The sequence below is a fragment of the Vigna unguiculata genome, chromosome 1 (assembly GCF_004118075.2).
Source record: "Vigna unguiculata cultivar IT97K-499-35 chromosome 1, ASM411807v1, whole genome shotgun sequence".
Classification (NCBI taxonomy): Eukaryota; Viridiplantae; Streptophyta; class Magnoliopsida; order Fabales; family Fabaceae; genus Vigna; species Vigna unguiculata.
The window spans coordinates 5588822-5608756 of NC_040279.1; the positions used below are offsets into that span (position 1 = coordinate 5588822).

The 19935-nt window shown below is 30.5% G+C and overlaps 1 protein-coding gene and 1 long non-coding RNA gene across 2 annotated transcripts; one reads left to right on the forward strand and one right to left on the reverse strand.

Moving 5' to 3' along the window:
• Positions 1-328: 328 nt before the first annotated feature.
• Positions 329-1302, forward strand: LOC114162709. The gene is made up of 2 exons (XR_003599293.1): positions 329-693; positions 908-1302. It is a non-coding gene; the product is annotated as an uncharacterized LOC114162709 (long non-coding RNA).
• A 3618-nt stretch (positions 1303-4920) lies between these two features.
• Positions 4921-10155, reverse strand: LOC114176465 (putative tRNA (cytidine(34)-2'-O)-methyltransferase). Its single transcript, XM_028061515.1, has 7 exons — positions 9960-10155; positions 9756-9868; positions 7637-7705; positions 7477-7535; positions 7092-7152; positions 6958-7011; positions 4921-5506 (listed from the first exon to the last, which is right to left on the reverse strand). Exons 1-7 carry the CDS (start codon positions 10108-10110, stop codon positions 5222-5224), a joined length of 792 nt encoding a protein of 263 aa, XP_027917316.1. The 5' UTR covers positions 10111-10155; the 3' UTR covers positions 4921-5221.
• Positions 10156-19935: the final 9780 nt, after the last annotated feature.

The following is a 19935-nucleotide window of genomic DNA, read 5'->3' on the forward strand; positions in this document are numbered from 1 at the left end:
ATCATCATTCAAAATCACTAGACTTCCTTCTTTTTGCCAACAATATTTATATATATATATATATATATATATATATATAATTTAAAAAGAAGTTATATAAATATATTATATATCATTTCAATTAAAATTAGCAGGTCCAAGACTTTATATTTTTGCTACTAAACCAGCTCGTCCATTAGGAGTAGGCATATCAAAATGGGTTAGGCCCACCGAGTTAACCTGCTAGCCAACTACAAAAAAGGTGGGTCGGGTTGAAAATCTGAACCACCAACCCACTAAACTTGTCCCGCCTTGACCCGTCAACCCGTCGGATCACAAGGCGGGCTAACCTGCCCTAACCCATGGCCTATTTCACCTTAACCTAACTGTATACTTTATTTGGTTCTTATTCATTTTGCACCACAGCAGCAGCTTCGCAGCAGCCAAACGTTCTCTTCTTATTCTTATTCTTATTCTTCTTAGGCCACCACCACTCACAAGCTACCCACGAGCCACCCATGAGCGAGAGATTTGTCCTACCACCACCACTCACGAGCCACCATCACCACTCACAAACCACCACCAGTCGCGACCCACCACCTCCACCACACACTCATGCCGCAAGCCACCACTACCACGCGAGCGACCAAGCACAAGCGACCACTGCTCGAGTCACCACCACCATGCGAGCACCACCACACGAACCATTACCATGTGAGATTTTTGTGATTTCTAGTTGTGATTTCTATTGTGATTTCTGGTTGCGATTTCTGGCTGCAATTTTTTGTTTCAATTTCTGGTTGCCCTAACTTTTAGGGATTAAAAATTTTTGTTGGCTTGATTTTTACATATTGGAATTTTTGCAGATCTTAATTTCTGGTTACCCTAATTTTACATATCTCGCGTCTTGATTTTTCTGTGAGTATAGAGGGGGAACATGATGGAGAAAGAAAAGGTTGAAGATCTAGAAGAAGAAACATAGACTCAAAATGATGAGTGGCAGACGAGGAGAGACAAAGAAACGGTAGGATAGCCCATCAGCCCGCCGATCAGTCCAGTAACGGGAGGGGTTCAACTTTTAGACTCGTTTTCTGATGTCGAACTGGCCTGGCCTGACCCGATTTTGAAGGGTTAGAAGCGAAACGGGTCTAATCGGGACGGGTCAGCCCATTTTGACATCCTTAATTAGGAGAGCTTCCCATAACTAAATCAGCTTGTCAATTGGGGGAGCAGAAGATAAATTATGACTTTATAACTAAGTGCGATATTAACCAAGAAAAAGTTTGTCCCCTCTTTGGGAGAGACATTTGCATTTATAGGCAAGAAAAGTGTTGTTCACATCTTGAATTCCCACCTCCCCTTAAAATTTGGGAATGGGTGGATTCGTGTTGCAACTGACAACATGACTAGCTAGTGGGTAGAGAATTAACGATTTACATGTTTAAAGATCTCTAAAACAAATAATCGGAACAACGTCGCTCATATTCTTCCTCAAGGTTGGTCCAAGATCAGTCCATATCCTTCCTCAATATCGGTCTAAGATTGGTCTATATCCTTCATCGATATTGGTTCAAGGTCGATCCATATCCTTCCTCGAGGTCAGCCTTCTACCTATCTTAGGTTGGCCCAAATCCTAAAAAGTCACATTGTCCCATGACATATCTTTATCGAGTCAGAATAAAAAGATCACGTTGAGATCGACCCTATAAAATACACTTTACAAAAACTTCTTCAACTTATATTATTTCATAGTTTATTTATATATTCTACTTCAAACCCAATCATAACATTAAAGATGAACTAAGAAGTACCGGAGAACCATAACGAAAAACATGGGATTGGGATCATAACAGTAATTTTCTTCACTTATTATCAATATTCAAACTTTGTATATTAGAAAAGTGAGTGTTCCGACAAGGCATATTTATGTTGACAAGACGAAGGGTCCAAAATAGCACTATCATCATTACTTCCATTACTCTGGCAATGGGACCCAAAATCTTTCATCAAACATAATTTCATTAACATGAGTTAATTTAAACTCATTTCCCTTTGGAATAATCGATACAATATTGTTAATGATGAACCCACAAGCCCTTGTTTGACGAAAACTAAATACAAATATTTGTTTGGACAAATATCTCAATAACCTTCTTTTATTAATATTATTGCATCAACTAATTTATAAAAGAAATACTTTATTAACTTCTTTGAAAATCAGATTTTTAATGCATACCTAAACTAAACTTGGCTTATTAATTTTTATTTTTTTTTTGGGTCATTTGGGGGCAGAGTCCTTGTGTTTTGGACATCTTTTAAAGTTTTCATGTGCAAGACACCCACTCCATGTTGAAAGAACATGAGATCTCAGGGTGGCAGAAAAGAGCCGGTGCATTGAAATGATTGATGATAGTGAGTTTTTAGATTTTTCTTTATGACCATTTTGGCATCAATTTAATTTATTCATCACCAAATGCACTAACTAACATATATTTATGAGTTTAATTCGTTCGTATTGTTAATATAAATATCTACGTATATATATATAATAAAACCTTACCACTTTAACTTACCATCTAGTAATTAATATAATATGGTGATTAGTTCTGTTGGGTATCTGTGTAGAATAATTTACACTAGTAATAATATATGTAAAATAATGTTACACTTATATTCTTATGGTTTCTTAAGTGTATAAACCTTTGTAGTTTTTTAACATTTATAATAACGTTTCTTTTAGGGTATAAGATTTATTTTGACGAGTTTCTCCATAAATCTTTCAAGAGGGGAAAATAAAATTGATTTTTCTGCAAACTAAAACTATCTAATAAATTAAAAAAAAAGTTAGTGAAATTTATAAAAGAACTTATATAAATTAATTCATACATAAACTAATTTTCTAATTCTATCTTTTCTTGTTATTTTTGTCCTTAAAGAAGTTTATGAAAAAGTTCACAGGTCCGTGATGTAATTTCGACAAACCATTAAGACATTTAATGCAATATACAAGTTAAAGAGGAATGAGCAGACAGCTTTAAAACTTTTGTATATTTACGAAATTTGTTATAAGTAGTAAGCGGATATTTTAAATAAGTAATTTAATATCTGTTTATAAACCATTGAGTGTGGATATTTATTATTTATAAAAAATTAAAAATTAAAAATTAATTTTTATTTATATTTATTATGTTAAATTTAATTAAAATTAAATTAAATTTATATTTAATTTAATTAATTCGTATTATATTTTATATTTTTTTATAATTTCATTTTAAAAATTTATAAAATAATTTATTTTGAAATATTTATGGATATCTATGATTATTTGTAAATTGTGAAAATTTTATGGGTATTCTTTAAATGAAATCCGACGAGTAGCAAAATAAGTAATGAATCGGATTTTCTATTACAGAATAGATAGCGGGTAGGCATTATTTGTTATCATTTCTAGTTTGGACAAACCGAAAAAGGACTCTTATAAGAAAAAAATAAGATAAAACTCACTGTAAACTAAAATTAATTTGTAAAAAATCTCTTACATAACTTCCTATCTTTTCTTGAGTTAATTTTAGTTTAGAAGGAAATTCGTTTCATTTATTTTTTTCTCAATTAAAGATCTGTCTTTATACTTTTAAATAAAGTCTATGCTAAGCTTTTCTATTATCTTTTTATCATTGTAAATGTAATAGATTGGACCTTTGTTTGAGCTTTTATGTTTGCTTTTACTTTTTTAGTTGCACCTTTATTATGTCTTTATTTGGCTTATTATTGGTAATAACTATAAGGGTTTTTCTTACTGCATTTTCAAAATTTATTCGATACCTCTAAAATTTTTTTAAATTCTTAAAAAACCTTTTGACCATTTAAGGAAACTCACGGACACCACATCCCCAAAGTTATGTTGACTTTCAGAAGTCAAAATATATGACTTCTGAAAGTCAAAATATATCACCAGAAATCGACTTCCGAAAGTCAAAATATATTACCGGAAGTCGACTTCTGGAAGTTAAAATATATCACCGAAGTCGACTTTCAGAAGTCAAAATATATCACCGGAAGTCGACTTCCGAAAGTCAAAATGTATCACCGGAAGTCGACTTCCGGAAGTCAAAAATTATTATCGAAAGTCAACTTCCAGAAGTCAAAAAACATTACCGAAAGTCAAAAAATTAATTCTATTTTAAATATTTTAAATTAATGTTTTTTTACTTCTGGAAGTCGACTTCCGGTAATAATTTTTGACTTCCGTGATACATTTTGACTTTCGGAAGTCGACTTCCAGTGATATATTTTGACTTCCGAAAGTCGACTTCCGGTGTTATATTTTGACTTCCAGTAATATATTTTGATTTTCGAAAGTCAACTTCCAGTGATATATTTTGACTTCCGAAAGTCATATATTTTGACTTATGGAAGTCAACATCCGAAAATAATTTTGGAGGTGTAATGTCCGTGGATTTCCTTAAATGGTCAAAGGGGTTTTTGGAAATTTAAAGAAATTTTGGAAGTGCAGAAGAAATGCTTGGGGTGTAGGAAGAAAGACCCTAACTATAATAATCTCAAATTGATTGTATAAATAGTGATTTTTTTTGTTTGTTTAAAGATTTTGATTCATTTATTGAGAAACCTCTTATGTTCTTAATAACTACTCTTGAATTTTATAATTTAAAGTAATAAAACTTTCCAACTTAAATATTCTCATTCTCATTGAACCACTTTTCTATTTTTTGAAAACCTAGATTGTTTGGTTGATGTTCAAATGGATCCAATATAAGGGAGAACTTCACTGATAAGGAGGGTGAATGAAATGTTTTCCAAATAGTCAACACATGTAGAGTGAAAAACCAGGCATCGTGTACAATCTCACAAAAATCACAATCTATGTATAAATAAGATTCCATATAAGTTAATGAAATTGCTCATGCAGACAAATGGACAAAATGAAAAGGTAAAAAGCTGATTCTTTATTCTTCCTCTTTCCAATATTCCACTGATTCGATGAAATGTTAAATTAATCCTCCACAATAAATGGCACAACTATTCATTACAATGATATTACATGTGGATTGGTACAAAACAATTTTCATACATAATCTCTACAAAATCTAGTGAGTGAAACAGACATTTTCAATCTCAATTAACCAGGAAAATGTCTTCAGCAATAAATGATTCCTCCTCAAAATCTAGTGAGTGAAACAGACATTTTCCTACCCCCTTGTGTAGAATAAAATATTTATGATATTCAAGCAAAAATGTCTTCAGCAATAAATGATTCCTCCTCAGTAGTATCAACATGGCTTTCTGAAGGTACCTGAAGTGACTCGTAGTTTAGTTGTCTGGAAGCTTCATACAAAGCTATGCCAACACTTACAGACAGATTCAAACATCTGACATAAGTCTCAACCATTGGGATTTTGACAGTCCCTCCACCAAATGGTTCAGTTTTGCAGTCTAACAAGGCTTCAGGAGGCAAGCCACTCGTTTCAGAACCAAACAAAAGATAGTCACCTTTTCTGTAGGAAAATTCCTGCACAGTGAGAAGGAACCACAATTATAGGCATGTTTACAGTTTTCTTATATTGCTTTATGGATGCTAAGGCACACACTACTTTCACATGATAATTAATCTTTGCTTCATGAGATGTCCAAAACCGTAAAAAGAAGAACCCAAAAACCAGAAGGTATAGAATTGAAAAACTGAAAACTAAATAAGCATTACTAAAACACCATAAAGAAAAGAAAGTAAAACTAACGGACCCTAATGTGAAGGCTACTGGTTAATGCCTATGCAAATACTAAACACACAAAGAAAAAGAAAAGAGAAAAAACTGGATTTGATTGGTTTTCAGATACAGATCAATAATATATAACACATAAAATTGATAGATTATCTATACTATGCAAGAACTTTGCTAGTGTTCCTCCAGTCAAAATTAATTCCCTCTTGGATTTAGACTAATTGTAAGATTGGCAATTTATTTGAAACTATATTTAGACTTTAGCTATTAAGAACTTGACTGTATTTTGATGTAATAGCATTAATTCGTTTGAACCTATAGTTAGTGTATTTCATAAATTAGTTTAGACTTGGAATGGTGTAAAAGAAAAGAAAGGGAAATTTTTTTATAAAGCAGACCAATTTAAATAGGACTGGATTGTGGTTTTACATTTTGAATAAAGCAGCTTATATTATATTAACAGAAAAGCGATTAGAATTTTAGAATGGATCAGTTGGCTTTTCAGTTAAAATCAATCTAATATGAAAATACCTCCTACTTCCTACCAGACCCCAAATGATCCACTCTCATAAACCACGTCATAGGTAAGTGAGAAAGTCATATCCAAGACCTGGTTCCACTTGACAATTGTACCCCAGATCTATGCTAAGCTGTCATTTAATCCGGGAAGCAAATGTTGAGTCAGATCATACCCTTAACAGATTTTGGAAAACTTAGAATACTGCATCTCCATGTAAAGAGCTTTACATTTACTTCATCTGTACATAATGCTCAATTCTTTCTCTTTTTTTTTTATAGGGGGGAGGGAGGGGGTTGGTTGGAAGAACACTTCATTATAACATGCTCTGACATAGTAAAATACCTTCACCAATAACTTCAGGATGCAGTGTAGATCTATTTATAACTAAAACCTAATTACATGTTAGTATCAGTCTTCACTGACATTCATTATCTCCTCATAAATGGAAATACCATGATTCTGTTCCCATGTTTCCTATTAGTTGTAGACAATGTAGAGTAGGAAGGATGCTATGGGGATTCCAAATTTGTATTTTGTGTGCTTCAATGCTATAAGAGAAACTACTGAGGATTGAAAACAAAATCTTCAAACTTTAATTTAAGGATAAAAGAAGAAATTCATTATAAGAAGACCTTCGGAGATGTAATGGCATTACAAACATCGAGCATCAACAGGATAAACGCTGTAATTAAAGGAACTATGCTATTGTGGGCAACTCACAGAATGAATTTGTGTTCCCCTCTTTGTAAAAGCTAGCAACCGCTTTTCACCCTCCTGTGCCAAATGATGGAAACATGTCACATGAGGAGTCAAAGGAGATGATGATATACTGAACTTATCTGAATGGCAATTACCTGTTGCCTAAAATAGTCACGAAAATCTGCCCAAGAATTATGAACTTTAACAACCACATATCTGCATTAAATGTTAATAATGGAAAACAAATAAAAAAGCAGCAAAGCAATTATATCAATTTCGTAGCAGTTTTTATTTTCATTTTGGACAAAACAATATTAGATCAGTTAAAATTACTAGATGCGTTATACTAGAAAAGCAACACACGTCACCCCATCAAATCAAAGCTTTATAGGACTTAAAATCCAGAGTCAGGCATTCATAATAAATAATGATAGACAATTACATACAACCCTGTATGGTAGAAGTGTTGGTCTAGTATTGGAGAGATGCAAGTGAGGAAAAAAATCAAAATTCAATAAGCATATATATATCCATGGATACGGCCAGTAATCCAATCCAGCTCGCTTAAGTTTAGTATCATCCACCTGAAATCCTAATGGCTGAATGCAGAGCCTATCATTAGTATTTTGCAACACAAGAAATAGATGACAATCTTGTCATCAAATATAAAAAATATTCAGATATAGAGAGTAAAACTCACCCCAACTAAGTGTAATCCAACATTTGATGCTGCACATGTTCTAGCAATGCACCCTGTGTTTCCTGGAATCTACCAAGGACAAAATAAATCCCAGAACATCTTTCAGTAATTAAAATTATAATTTAATTATAACTCTTAGCTAAAACAAGATTTATCGAGGCCAATTTTAATATTTAGAGCTTTAATTCCTTACTTCTTTAAAGTGATTTGAACTTTAATATCTTTCAATTTAAATTGCAAAACACTTGTTCCAGTCCAACAATAACCATTTTGTTTTTTCATCATCATTATCATTTTGAAGTTAATATCTATCCATTTCCTTATTACAATATTCTCAACAAATATATTAAATTGAAAAATTACGTAAATTATCACAGATCAGTGACTGGCAAATGCATAGTTAGATCATTATTTTCTTAATTCTTTTGATATGAGCCATTGTCGGGGGAATTAGCAGGAAATTGTCATAAACCAGTTTTGTAATATATAGGTGGTGTTAGGATACAAGAGAAAAGATGCATTAAAAATATCAGTATTATTGAATCAGATGTTGCTTAAAGTTAGGAAAAATCTTTCTTGGGAGGAGTTTCTACTCTGTTTGAACTTAAACACCATCTGATTCAATAATACTGATATTTTTATCCTTTTTTTCGTTTGTATCCTAACTTTAAGCACCATCTATCCAACAAAATAACTATATACCAGATAGTTATTCCCATACTCTCTCACTATAACCCCACTGCCCAGCAAAATATCCGCAGTATTGAAATTATCCAAAACTGATTAACAAAGATAGTATAGCAATGCTTCCTCTCCTTGAAGATGTGTCTTCTCATGCCTAAGTATAGCCAGATTAGCTAGCCTAACCTCCCTCATATGCAACCACCACTTTTGTAATGCATTCTCATTGTAACCAACAACCTAGGTGTTGTAAACAGGACATTAAATGCATTACTAGAAGTTGGTAGAATATTAAATGCATTAATAGAAGTTAATAGAAGTTGTTAGAAGATTATAGAGATCTCTTTGTAATTATTACTTTAAGGTTAGAGTTTTCTATATAGATGTACTGTTTCAAATGAATCAATTGAATAAAAATCTTTCTTTCATATTAATTCTTTCAAGTCTAGGTAATGATGAAAGGGAAGCATACTCCGTCCCAATTGCCCTAGTGGCTGGGACTTGCACCTCGTAGAGTTATAAGTCTGAATCTTTGGCCTAGCAGTCTCAGGTTGATGGTCTCATGTAGTATTAACATAGTCTTGGAACCATGAGTTCTATCAGATGCGGTGACAGGTTTGACAAATAAAATTTTATTCAAATAAAAGAAAAAAACTAATCTCTTAGAACTCAAATATTATTTAATTAATAATTCAACAACAGAGTAGTAATCAACTTGTAAGTCGTTGTAAGGTTAAACTAGAAGGCTATTGAACATTACGAAATCATTGACAACATAAATGATAGTCAAACTAAAGTATACAAGTGCATTCTTACCTAATTATTTGATTTTGTAAGGTTAAATTAAGTTCAAACTCAAATTCTAAGATGATATCAAAGTTTATCTTTACAATTATTGTTAAGTCTATTGATTATCCGGTATTGGGCACAATAAAAACCACCCATAATATTTCATGTCTGAGATGTCTAATCTTTAACACCATAGTGTTTGATCGACTCGTGATATGGCCAAACTAAAGAATTTCTCACTTATAAGTTTTGTAAGGTTGACTTAAAGTTCACATCCAAATTCTAAGGATTGACTAATGACTTCAATTAAATAATCTGCATGACATTATGTTTATTCTTGAAGCTTCATCTCTTCTATTCTGCAATCTCTTCTTCGTGCAAAATGGACTGACCGATTAAGTACCCAATACTGGCAGCAAAGGTTGCTTCATAACAAAACGAACTTGCATAAACAGTTACAGATAAATATCATCAGGTTTAATTCTATTTAATTTTTTATAAAGTTTTGGGACTAACTTAATGTTTCAGTTAGTACCGTATCTAAAAAATTCAAAAACTAACAAAAAAGAAAAGTTACGCAAGAAACAAAACAAATCATAATAATTTGAGTACAAAGAAAACTAGTTGAAGGGAATGTTGTTGTTGTTACCTGAGGGGACACGAGCACAACCTGAAGAAACTTGGAACATGATGCTTCATTCACAGCCTCTCCAACGCCGCGAGGCAAAGCACCTTCCTTGGTTACGATTTTAGCTGACCCATCTGTAACACAAGAACAAAATCAACTTTGGAATAACAAAAAGCAAATTACCCACAGATAAAAATAGCGAAAGAGTGAGAAATGTGAAATTACTGAGAGAGCAATGGGGGAAGGACCGACTTGAGGAAGAAGTGAGAAAAGGTTTGAAGTGAAAGAAAGTGAATTGAGAAAAGGGAGAAAATTTAGATGATGGAAAGTGAAATGGGGTTGGAATGTTAAGGGATTTTAGGGCAGGAATGTCCATTCTTCACTCGCCTTTGCTTCTTCCTCCTCTATCCGTTGGAACATGCATAGGAATACAAATATATAGCTTTCTTCTTTAGGGAAAAAGAGTATCCATGTTTTTTAAAATTAAGAATATATATATATATATATATATATATATATATATATATATATATATATATATATATATATATATTAAACATTTTCTTAGGTTCGCGTTCATTTAAGAATGCATCCTGTCTAAATTAACATTTAAAAAAAGAAAATTTTCGGATTTATTTTCTAAAACAATCAAAAAAGTCATTTGAATATATATATATATATAATATATATATATATATATAATATGTTAAAAAAAAAAAATATATATATATATATATATATATATCACATATCTTATATCTTTCATATTTTCACAATTTCTTCGTTCATAATATTCTACACTGTAATTATATGATCCTAATATTTCATATTGTAATATGACCATTTAAATTTCATAAATTCGCATCCTAATTAAGTCAACATCAAACTCTGAAGATCAAAATAAAGACTTAAATAAATGTTTAATATATATATATATATATATATTTGGTGATAAAATAAGATGTAAATTAAACTTGAGGTAGAACCAGTGGAGTAATTTTGTATGTGTAGTTAAAACATGATATTGTAAATGAAAAAACATGATATGGGTATAATTTATAATGTTTGTTAAAGGAAAATAAAAGTAACATGAAGTTTAATTTATAAATTGTTTTATCCTTTATTGTAAAGGTGTTAAAGTGAGTAATTTGACTCACATGTGTTAACTCACACCGAGTTGAGTGAAATAAATATTCATTTAACTTACATTTTAATTAGTTATAAATCTTGTAATTAGATTTGATTTCGTTACCATTTGGTGGATTAATCTATTTAAGAATATTTTGCTCTCTTAATTTATTTTATATATTTATTAAGGTATTATCAATGACTTGGTTCATATATTTAAAGCAATACAATCAAAGTATTTATCTAATTAAGTGTTAACCTATATAATTAGAGAAATAAATAAATTAAGCATCCAAATTATTAAAATATTATTGAACAATATTTTAGTTTAAAAATTTTAGTAAATAATTATAATAAAGAAAGTTATGAAAAAATAAAAAGGTGATAAAGGGTTGTTGGTGGTAATCCACCACCAACTTGGCTTAAACCCTGGAATTTGGCTTAAACTCACTTAACTCTCATATTAAGTAAGTTGAGTTCAATTCAATATTACTCAAACTTGTGGTGAGTCGAGTTAACTCACCAGATTTTTCTTTTACTTTTGAAGAGATTTTTCTTGATTCTTTATCCAATTAAAAATCACATCCTTCTTTTTTTTTTCATTAAAAGGTGCAACAATTATATTAACATTTTCACACACAAAAATATGCATAGAAATAAGTTATTCCATAGAAATCTTAACTTTGCTATTTTTTAGAAATTGGTCAATTTCCACATTTTTTATGCATCCTAAAGATTCTTTTTTCCTTATTAGCATACAAGTTTTATTTTCCAAGGGTTCAAGCACACACCTAATATGATCTATATATTCGTCCATAGTCAAGTTTTATATTCAAATGTCACCAAAATATACTACCAACTTAACAATGTAAAGAGAAAACACATTATGCATAACAAGTTGAAAACATGATGTTACATAATGCATAACACATTAATTTTCCATAAAACAACGTAAAATAAAGTAAGGTGATAATTTTGTAAGTATGCACTACTAAAATTTTTCATATTAAATGAGATTTTTCTTGCAAATTTATTAAAAAAATTGCAAAAAATGAGTTTTTTTTGCAATTTTTACTAAAAATTTCAATTGGCAGATAATTCATTCGTGGATAATTTTTTCCTGCAAAATTATAAAATTCGCAAGTATTTCCTACAATTTTTGTTGCGAAAAGTGTTTTATACAAAATATTTTGCAAAATAATTGGTAGCAATTTCTTGCAAATATTTTTTTCATAACAAAATTTGTAAGTATTTCCTGTGAAAAAAGTTTCAAAACAAAATTCGCAGGAAATATGAATTCTTTTAGTATTGATGATGCCACATATTAATCACTTGCTTTAGAATTAATCTAATTTAACATAATATATTATATTTTAAATATTACATCAGCTACTTTAAAATCAATGATTAATGTCCATATTAAATCTATTCATTTAACAATCAACATAACATGTCACGTACTACATATTAGCTATAACACAACAATATAATATGTCACATACTATATTAGTTATAAAACAACCAATGTAATATGTCACATATTACAATAGTTCTAAAACATCATCCAATGTAATATATCTCATTATTATGACACACTCCATTTTCTTTTCATTGTCATTTTCTCCTTGTCTCTCTTCCCACACTTCCTCACTTCTTATATACTATATCATTGCAACTCCCACTTGCAATTTATATGTGGTCACTATATTTAAGAACTTATTTTCATCACATTGTTGCCTCCAAGTTATTGTACCACAAATTACATAAGTTCTGTCACAACCACCCCCGTCCCTCTAAGTTTGATTGCACCCACCACCAACAAGGAGTTGTTGCCACCATTATTGTTGTATCAGCACTTCAAAACAAGTAATAATTATAATACTTAATTATTTATTTTATATTTATATTAAATCATAAATTTTAGTATTTAGTTTTCCTTTATATATTTTAATTAGTAAATTTTTATTTGTTGATCGAATATTAACATTTATTTTACTGGCAAAATATATTTCTTATAGCTGGTTCAAATTGGTTCCAATTATAAATTATGAAACGTATATAATGCAAGTAACTTTGCTAAAATATAAATCACATATTACATTGATTTAAACTTTGATTGATGTTGAAAGACATATATAACATGGAATCCTTCACATAACTAATGTTATATGTATCTTTCTACATCGGTTCCAAATTTAATTGATATAGAAAGATCTCCTAATAAATATTAAATCTTTATTGTGCAATTTTAAAGGATATATACCTCGATGTTATGATACTCACTTTATATCGATGATAATTCGATGTAACAAGTTGCTCACTTTTTACATCGATGACATCTACATCGAGTCTTTGAGTGATGTAGAATGTTAAAAGTACTTGATGTTAAAAGTCTTTTTTCTAGTAGTGGTTTGTCTCATGAATGTGATTGGAGTATTAGTTAAGTTAAAGGGCAAGATCAACAATTTATACAATCCAAACTTTATCTTGAAAGTGTTTTTTCATTAATATCCATCTTTGATTTATATTTTAGTATACACATTTTTTCAATTTAGTTTTGGAGAATATACAAGATCCATCTAACTCATTAAGCAAGTCATCAAGTCTCGAAATCAGTTGCTTATACAACATGGGTTCATGTGCCAACAACCATCATTTTGCAGAAAAAAAATGATAATTGACATAACACACAAGTTCATGCTATCTTGCATCCATCTCTTTTAGATAATCATTGAACTTGCTTTTGGATCTCTTCAAACAAATCACAATTGACAATTATTAGTCTCAAATTAATCATATTGGATATGTCTCAACCAGTCACTCTCATATTGGTAATGTCCAACCTATTTTTAATTCAAAGAATTTTAAAAATCTATGGATTCTTGATTCGGGTGCTACTGATCATGTATGTATTTCTCTTGATAATTTCATTACATATAATTGTATCAAACAATTTTGCATCAATCTACCAAATGGCAATGTTGTATATGTTCCACAATTCTCTTTCAATCTAATTTTTATTTCCATATCACAATTTCTCTTCAATGTACACTAACTTTATCCTTTAATTCATGCACTATACAGGACAATCACACCAAAGAAAAGATTGATTCAATTAGTGTAAAAGTTGGCTTGTATGTTTTTTACTCTAATGTTGTCATAAAAAACAATGCTCGTGCTTTTTCAAATTGCTCTTGTTTCGGTATACCCAATAAGTCTCACATCGCTTAGGAGTCGCGGTCAAGCGCAATTTAAATACTTTTTCCTCCCTCCACCTTCTGAAACACCTTTTAAAGACAAAACTGTCATAAAACTCATTCGTATCTCTAATATATTTTTCAATTGGGGTATGGGTATACTTTCTATCTTTTATTTCTTCTAATTATTTAGTTTGTCATGAAACTCATTCGTATCTCTAATATATTTTTCATCTTATCATAACCTTTATGTAATTATGTTAAAATGATGTATGTAAATTAAACATTTTTTATGTGTCACATTTGAATATTTCTATTTTTTTTAATATTTTTATTTATTGTATATTTTCCTTTCACATGAGAATGTTTAATAGCATAAACCTTTCATTTACTAGGTAATATAAAAAAAATCTTTACTTATTATTATTAATTTTTGTTTCATTTAAAGAACTTTTTTGTTTTGCTAAAATATTTTTTGTTATTTCTTAACCATTAAGTATATATGTTGATATTTGAAAAGTTTTTTTAGATCTCTAAGGTATTTTTCATCTTATCATACCCTTAATTATACATTTGTTTTCCTTTGTACGATTTTTTCAATAGTTTCTCTAATTGTTTATAAGACACACATTTATTAAATTTTTAATATTTTTATTTATTGTTTATTTTCATTATGTAAAATATTATTTCGATATATTTTATCCAATTATTTTTTATTTTCTAACTCATTATCAATTATACTGTAATATTTTCACTATAATTGTATAAACAACTTTTATTTACTGTAATATAAAAATTTAATATAATTGTCATGAATATTTTTTTATCATCATCCAACATATATTGGAGTTCAAAAGGTACAACATCTATGCTAAAATTTTATTATTATGTTTATTATTTGTTCTTTGTGTCATTTTGATCAAGTGATGTATTATAACTTTTTATTAGTGTATAAAAAAGAGATTCATTAGAATTTAAAAAATTGAAGTAACACAAACATTTAAAATATATTTTAATTTGAATATTTGTTTTCCTTTTACATTTTTTTAAAAATATTTTTAAATTTTATCAACTATGTTTTAATGTTTGCAAATTTAATAAATGTTTTGGTTCTCATGAAATTTTACTTGGTATTCTAATCTAAAATGTAAACAATTATAATTTATTTCAAAGTATTTGATATCGAAGAAAAAATCATCTTCCTAATATTGAATATTTGATAATATTATGTTTCATTTACCGTAATTTTTTATTATTTTATAAAAATTAATTAAAATTAATATTGAAGTAGTAAGAAAACGGGTACGGATATGGGTACGAGATTATACATGTTACACGGTGGGAATGGGGATGAGACAAAAGTGATACCCATTGGATTTGGGTATGGGGATGAGGATGAATCTTTTTTATAGGGATGAGTATGGGATAGTGAAACTCGTCCATGTCCCGCCCTGTTGCCATCCCTATTCCTAACGAGTCTGTCGGACAGACTTGGGACATGTCAGAACAACTCTGTTGAGAATTGTAACTATGGAATATCATAATGGGAAACCCATCTGATGACAAATTGCATGCTTTAAAAGCAAAATATTCATATGTTACTAACAATCATACTCATGCTTATGATACTTGCCTTTGTGCCAAGCAAAAAAAACTACCTTTTTGTCATATTAAAACTAGTTTAATAAAACATTTTATTTTATTTTTCACATGGATATTTAGGGCCCTTGCAATGTTTTATCTATGAGAGGTTACAAATATTTTTTCATGTTTTACATGGACCACATATATGTCGTTATGCCTAACAAATCTATTGTCAGAAAACACATCATGGATTTTGTCACCTACATTGAAAACCTGTTTGAAACTAGAATTAAAAGACTTGCACCGATAATGGGTTGAATTTTCTATGATTGATTTCTATGCTTTTGAAGGCATTACACACCAAACCACTTGTGTTGAAGCACCAAAACATAATGGTATCGTAGAGAGAAAACATCAACATTTGTCAAATGTTGTTCATGCCTTGATTTTTCAAGCTAGTCTTCCAACAAATTTGTAGTGTTTTGTTGTCATTCATGCCACTTTTATAACACTCAATTTGATATTCCTACCTCCGATGTTGTTTATAATAATCACAACATAGTAGATTCCCCTAATAACAATCAACTCAGGAATCCTAGTTGTGCCTAAAAAACCCTGGTTATCTCAATGATTTCCAAACCAACTTTGCCACCTATTATCCCATACACAAGTAGGTGTCTTACGTCAGTTTTTCTAATGATTATAAACATGTTGTTATGTCCATCATTGTTGCTATTGAACCACACAACTACAAAGAAGCCTCTAAACATACTAAATGGATCAAAGCCATGATGATGACTTATAGGCCCTTGATGATAACAACACCTGGATCCTAACTAAACTTCTCGCAAACAAAATTGATATAGGATGTCGTTGGGTTTACAAGATCAAATACAGGTCCAATGGAGCCATTGACCAATTCAAGACATGCTTGGATGCAAAGGGATATACTCAATTGGAAGGTTTGGAGTTGATGAAGGATTGACCCCAACCAAGGATGGAGGCAAATGCTTAAGAAGACTAAGCATGTTTAGAAAGGAAGTTCACTAATCCTTCATCCCTTTCATTTGTGTTTGCTATTTTTGATTCCCTAAGTTGACTTAGTTGAATCAACTTTAGTTGACTTGTTAACCTTTGACTAGGTTTAACTTGTTGACTATAGTTGACTTGACTTAAGCCAACATGCTAATCTATGTTTATTTGCTTTGTAGGTTAATTAGGAGTAAGAAAGCAATGTTAGGTGGCACATGGTGATTGGGGAGCATAAATGATGTGGAAGAGAGAGTAAAGCAAAGGCATAAAGCATAAAGTAAAAGGCATGAAGCAAGTGTACCTATGTACCTTTGGTCTCCTTTGTTTTTAACACACTTTGGCCACTTTTTGGAGACATATGAGACACATTCTTTGTCTCCTTTTGTGCTAGAACGAAATTAGCCTTGCACACACCATAGTTAGCTCTTTTGTCTCTCATTTTTGTAACCTTATTTGACCTAGTTTTTAGAAGCTAGGGTTAGGTTTTTGTAGAGACATCCTTAGGTATCTTTTATTTGCTTAGAGCCCCCTAAACTCTTCTATATAAGGGGTGCTCCTAGACATGTAAAAGGGTTGAACATTTTGAAGTAAAAACACTCTTGTGTCTCAACCATTTGTGAGAGTTTCCTCCCTTGGGAGTGAATACTTTTAAGCCTTATCTTGCATAGCAAGTGGCGGCACACATCCACTCATCTTCAAGGTTGCCATGGCTTCTAGCCTAGCCTTGTAGTGGCGTGCTTCTCACATTTTTACCATTTCTTTCCTTTCCATTTTATGTTTTCTTCTTCCTTTAATTGTTCTTGGTTTTCTATGGTTTATGTGCTTTCCATTTCCTTTTTGCTTTGAATCAATCCATCATCTTCTTCTCTCGAGCTTTGTGAAAGGAACCTTCACATCTAGATAGCTTGCTATCTTAATGTCCAGTGGGGATTTCACTTAGCTTTCTTAATCAACTCACACCATATTCAATAATATTAAAAGAAAACAACATAATCCTTCATCAGGAGTACATTAATATGTTTGCACCATTACTGCGTCTTCTTCTTCTTGTTGTTGCCTCTCAAAATTGGATTTTGTAACAACTAGACATCAATAATGGTTTTCTCATGGAGACCTCCAAGAAGATATTTATATGCAACCAATACCTTGTCTGCATCTTCAAAATCTTAAAATGGTATGCCAACTACAATGATGCCTCTATGGGCTCAAACAAGTGGGAAGGCAATGGTATGCAAAGCTTTCTTAATTCCTTATTTCTCACAATTTTAAGTGTACTTTTGCTAATAACTCGTTATTTTTGAAACATGACGCTTACTACATCAAGACCATTCTCATTTATGTGGACGACATTGTCAATTATGTTTTGTTCTTTTGTTTATCCTTTATATATATATATATATATATATATATATATATATATATATATCTTTGGCTATCTTTTCTAAGCAAGTCAATTCATATTATCAATAAAATCTTTCTTTCCTTTCACGCTCTTACCCTTATCTTTTCCTTTGAGTTTTCTCTTTTCTCTATTTGTTTGGAGAGTTACTGCTTCTTATACAAACAATTTAAGTGTGTTGTTTTTTGATCTTGATGAAAGCATGAGGAAAATTCGTAGACACAAAATGTTATATAGGTAGACTATTTTGTTAAACTTAATTTTGATGATTTATACCTTTATTTTTGTTGTGTCTTTTAAGATATCAAACATAATTTGATATGAAGTTGAAGGGGGTTCAAAGTAATTTTCAATAAGGAGGAAAAAAAGAACAAAATAAGATACATTTAATAAGTTGGAGAAAGTGTGTTGTCCAAAAGAGCATAAAGATTTAATAGTAAGAGATTAAATCTGATTCAATGAGGTACTTCTACAAAAAAATAAAGTTAATTATTTCATAATCATGCACATATAATTGAACAAGTTGTAAAAGTCATTTATGAGTTGTATACTCTTAGGAATCCAAGTTAGTCTAAGTCATACATTTAGTAAAAGTGAGAAAGTTGAACATCGTATAAGGATGATGATCCACAAACTCATATGGTGAAACAAAAAACCCATAATTTGTTGTTTACATGCAATAAGTCTTATTTAAAAAGAAAACTTTATACTAAAACAAAATTAATCTATAGTGTAAGCTTCATGAGCACAAATTGTATTATTATAAACTTACAAATATAGCAAACTTTTACCTTGTCTCCTAAAAAGAGGTTATATCAAGCTTAAAAAAAACAAACAAATGAGACCATAAATATGATATAAAAAATGCATTTGTGTAAAAAGGTAAAAAGCAAAGCACTAAATTGGTCTCTAATCATTAAAAAAGCAAAAAAAAAAAAAAAGAAGAAAATAATTTTGGTATACTTAAAAAAATATCCAAAATAATACGCATATGAACTTTGAAATCATATAGAAAGCACACTAATGTAAAATGCACTCAAACAAAATCCTTTATTGACAAACAAAGACTATCACGTAAAGACAATTAAAACAATTAAATTTAACATTAATTGAAGAATGTTAGGTTTTTTCTTATGGAAATGGATTTGTGTTAAAGTGATAACAAAACATAAAAGTCGTCAACCTATAGTACGTGTGACAATGTGGGCTTGGCCCAACAGGTCGACCCACATGCCTGTCGAAAAAACGCGGACATGCCAAGATATTGAGTTTGCTGGCTCATAAAAGTCTTACCCTCATAACTCGCAACTCACACGGGCCAAAGGCAAGATGGGGCGAGCTGACCCGTGACTCGCATAAAAAAACTTGCTCTTGTGTATGTTGGTTACTTTCCTTCTAGATTTTTATATGGAGGTTCCAAATTCTTGTATGAGTGGGAAAGGCAAGTGTTAAATATTTTTGAATGTGCTAAAATTTGGAGAATGTATCATGCATATCAAAGTATGAATATGAATATGATGAAAATGTTGGATTATCAATTTATCATTCAACTCCCTAAAGTCTTTACTTAATTTTGTGAATTTGTTAATGTTTCAGAATTTCTTAAACATTAAAAGCTTTATTATGAGAAATTTTTTAAAAAAATGAGCAGGCTCGCGGACTAGAATCTATGCGGGTTAGGCAAAAATTTTGAACCCTCATTTTCAAAACGGGACAGGCCAACTTGACTCGTATTTTGCGGGCCAAGTCAGAGCAGACCTAAACGGGTTGAGTCGACCCCTAACCCATAATACATACTTTTGAAACACTAATTGTATTATAAGCTTACAAACATCACAACATCTTACATTGGTTCCTTTTG

Excerpts from the sequence above, each read along its gene's own strand:
- LOC114176465 (XM_028061515.1), bottom strand. The coding sequence starts at position 10,110 with ATGGACATTCCTGCCCTAAAATCCCTTAACATTCCAACCCCATTTCAC. Across the intron at positions 7,153-7,476 it reads GCTGGATTGGATTACTGGCC|ATATGTGGTTGTTAAAGTTC; the intron begins GTATCCATGGAT and ends CATTTAATGCAG. Across the intron at positions 7,012-7,091 it reads GTGACTATTTTAGGCAACAG|GAGGGTGAAAAGCGGTTGCT; the intron begins GTAATTGCCATT and ends CATTTGGCACAG.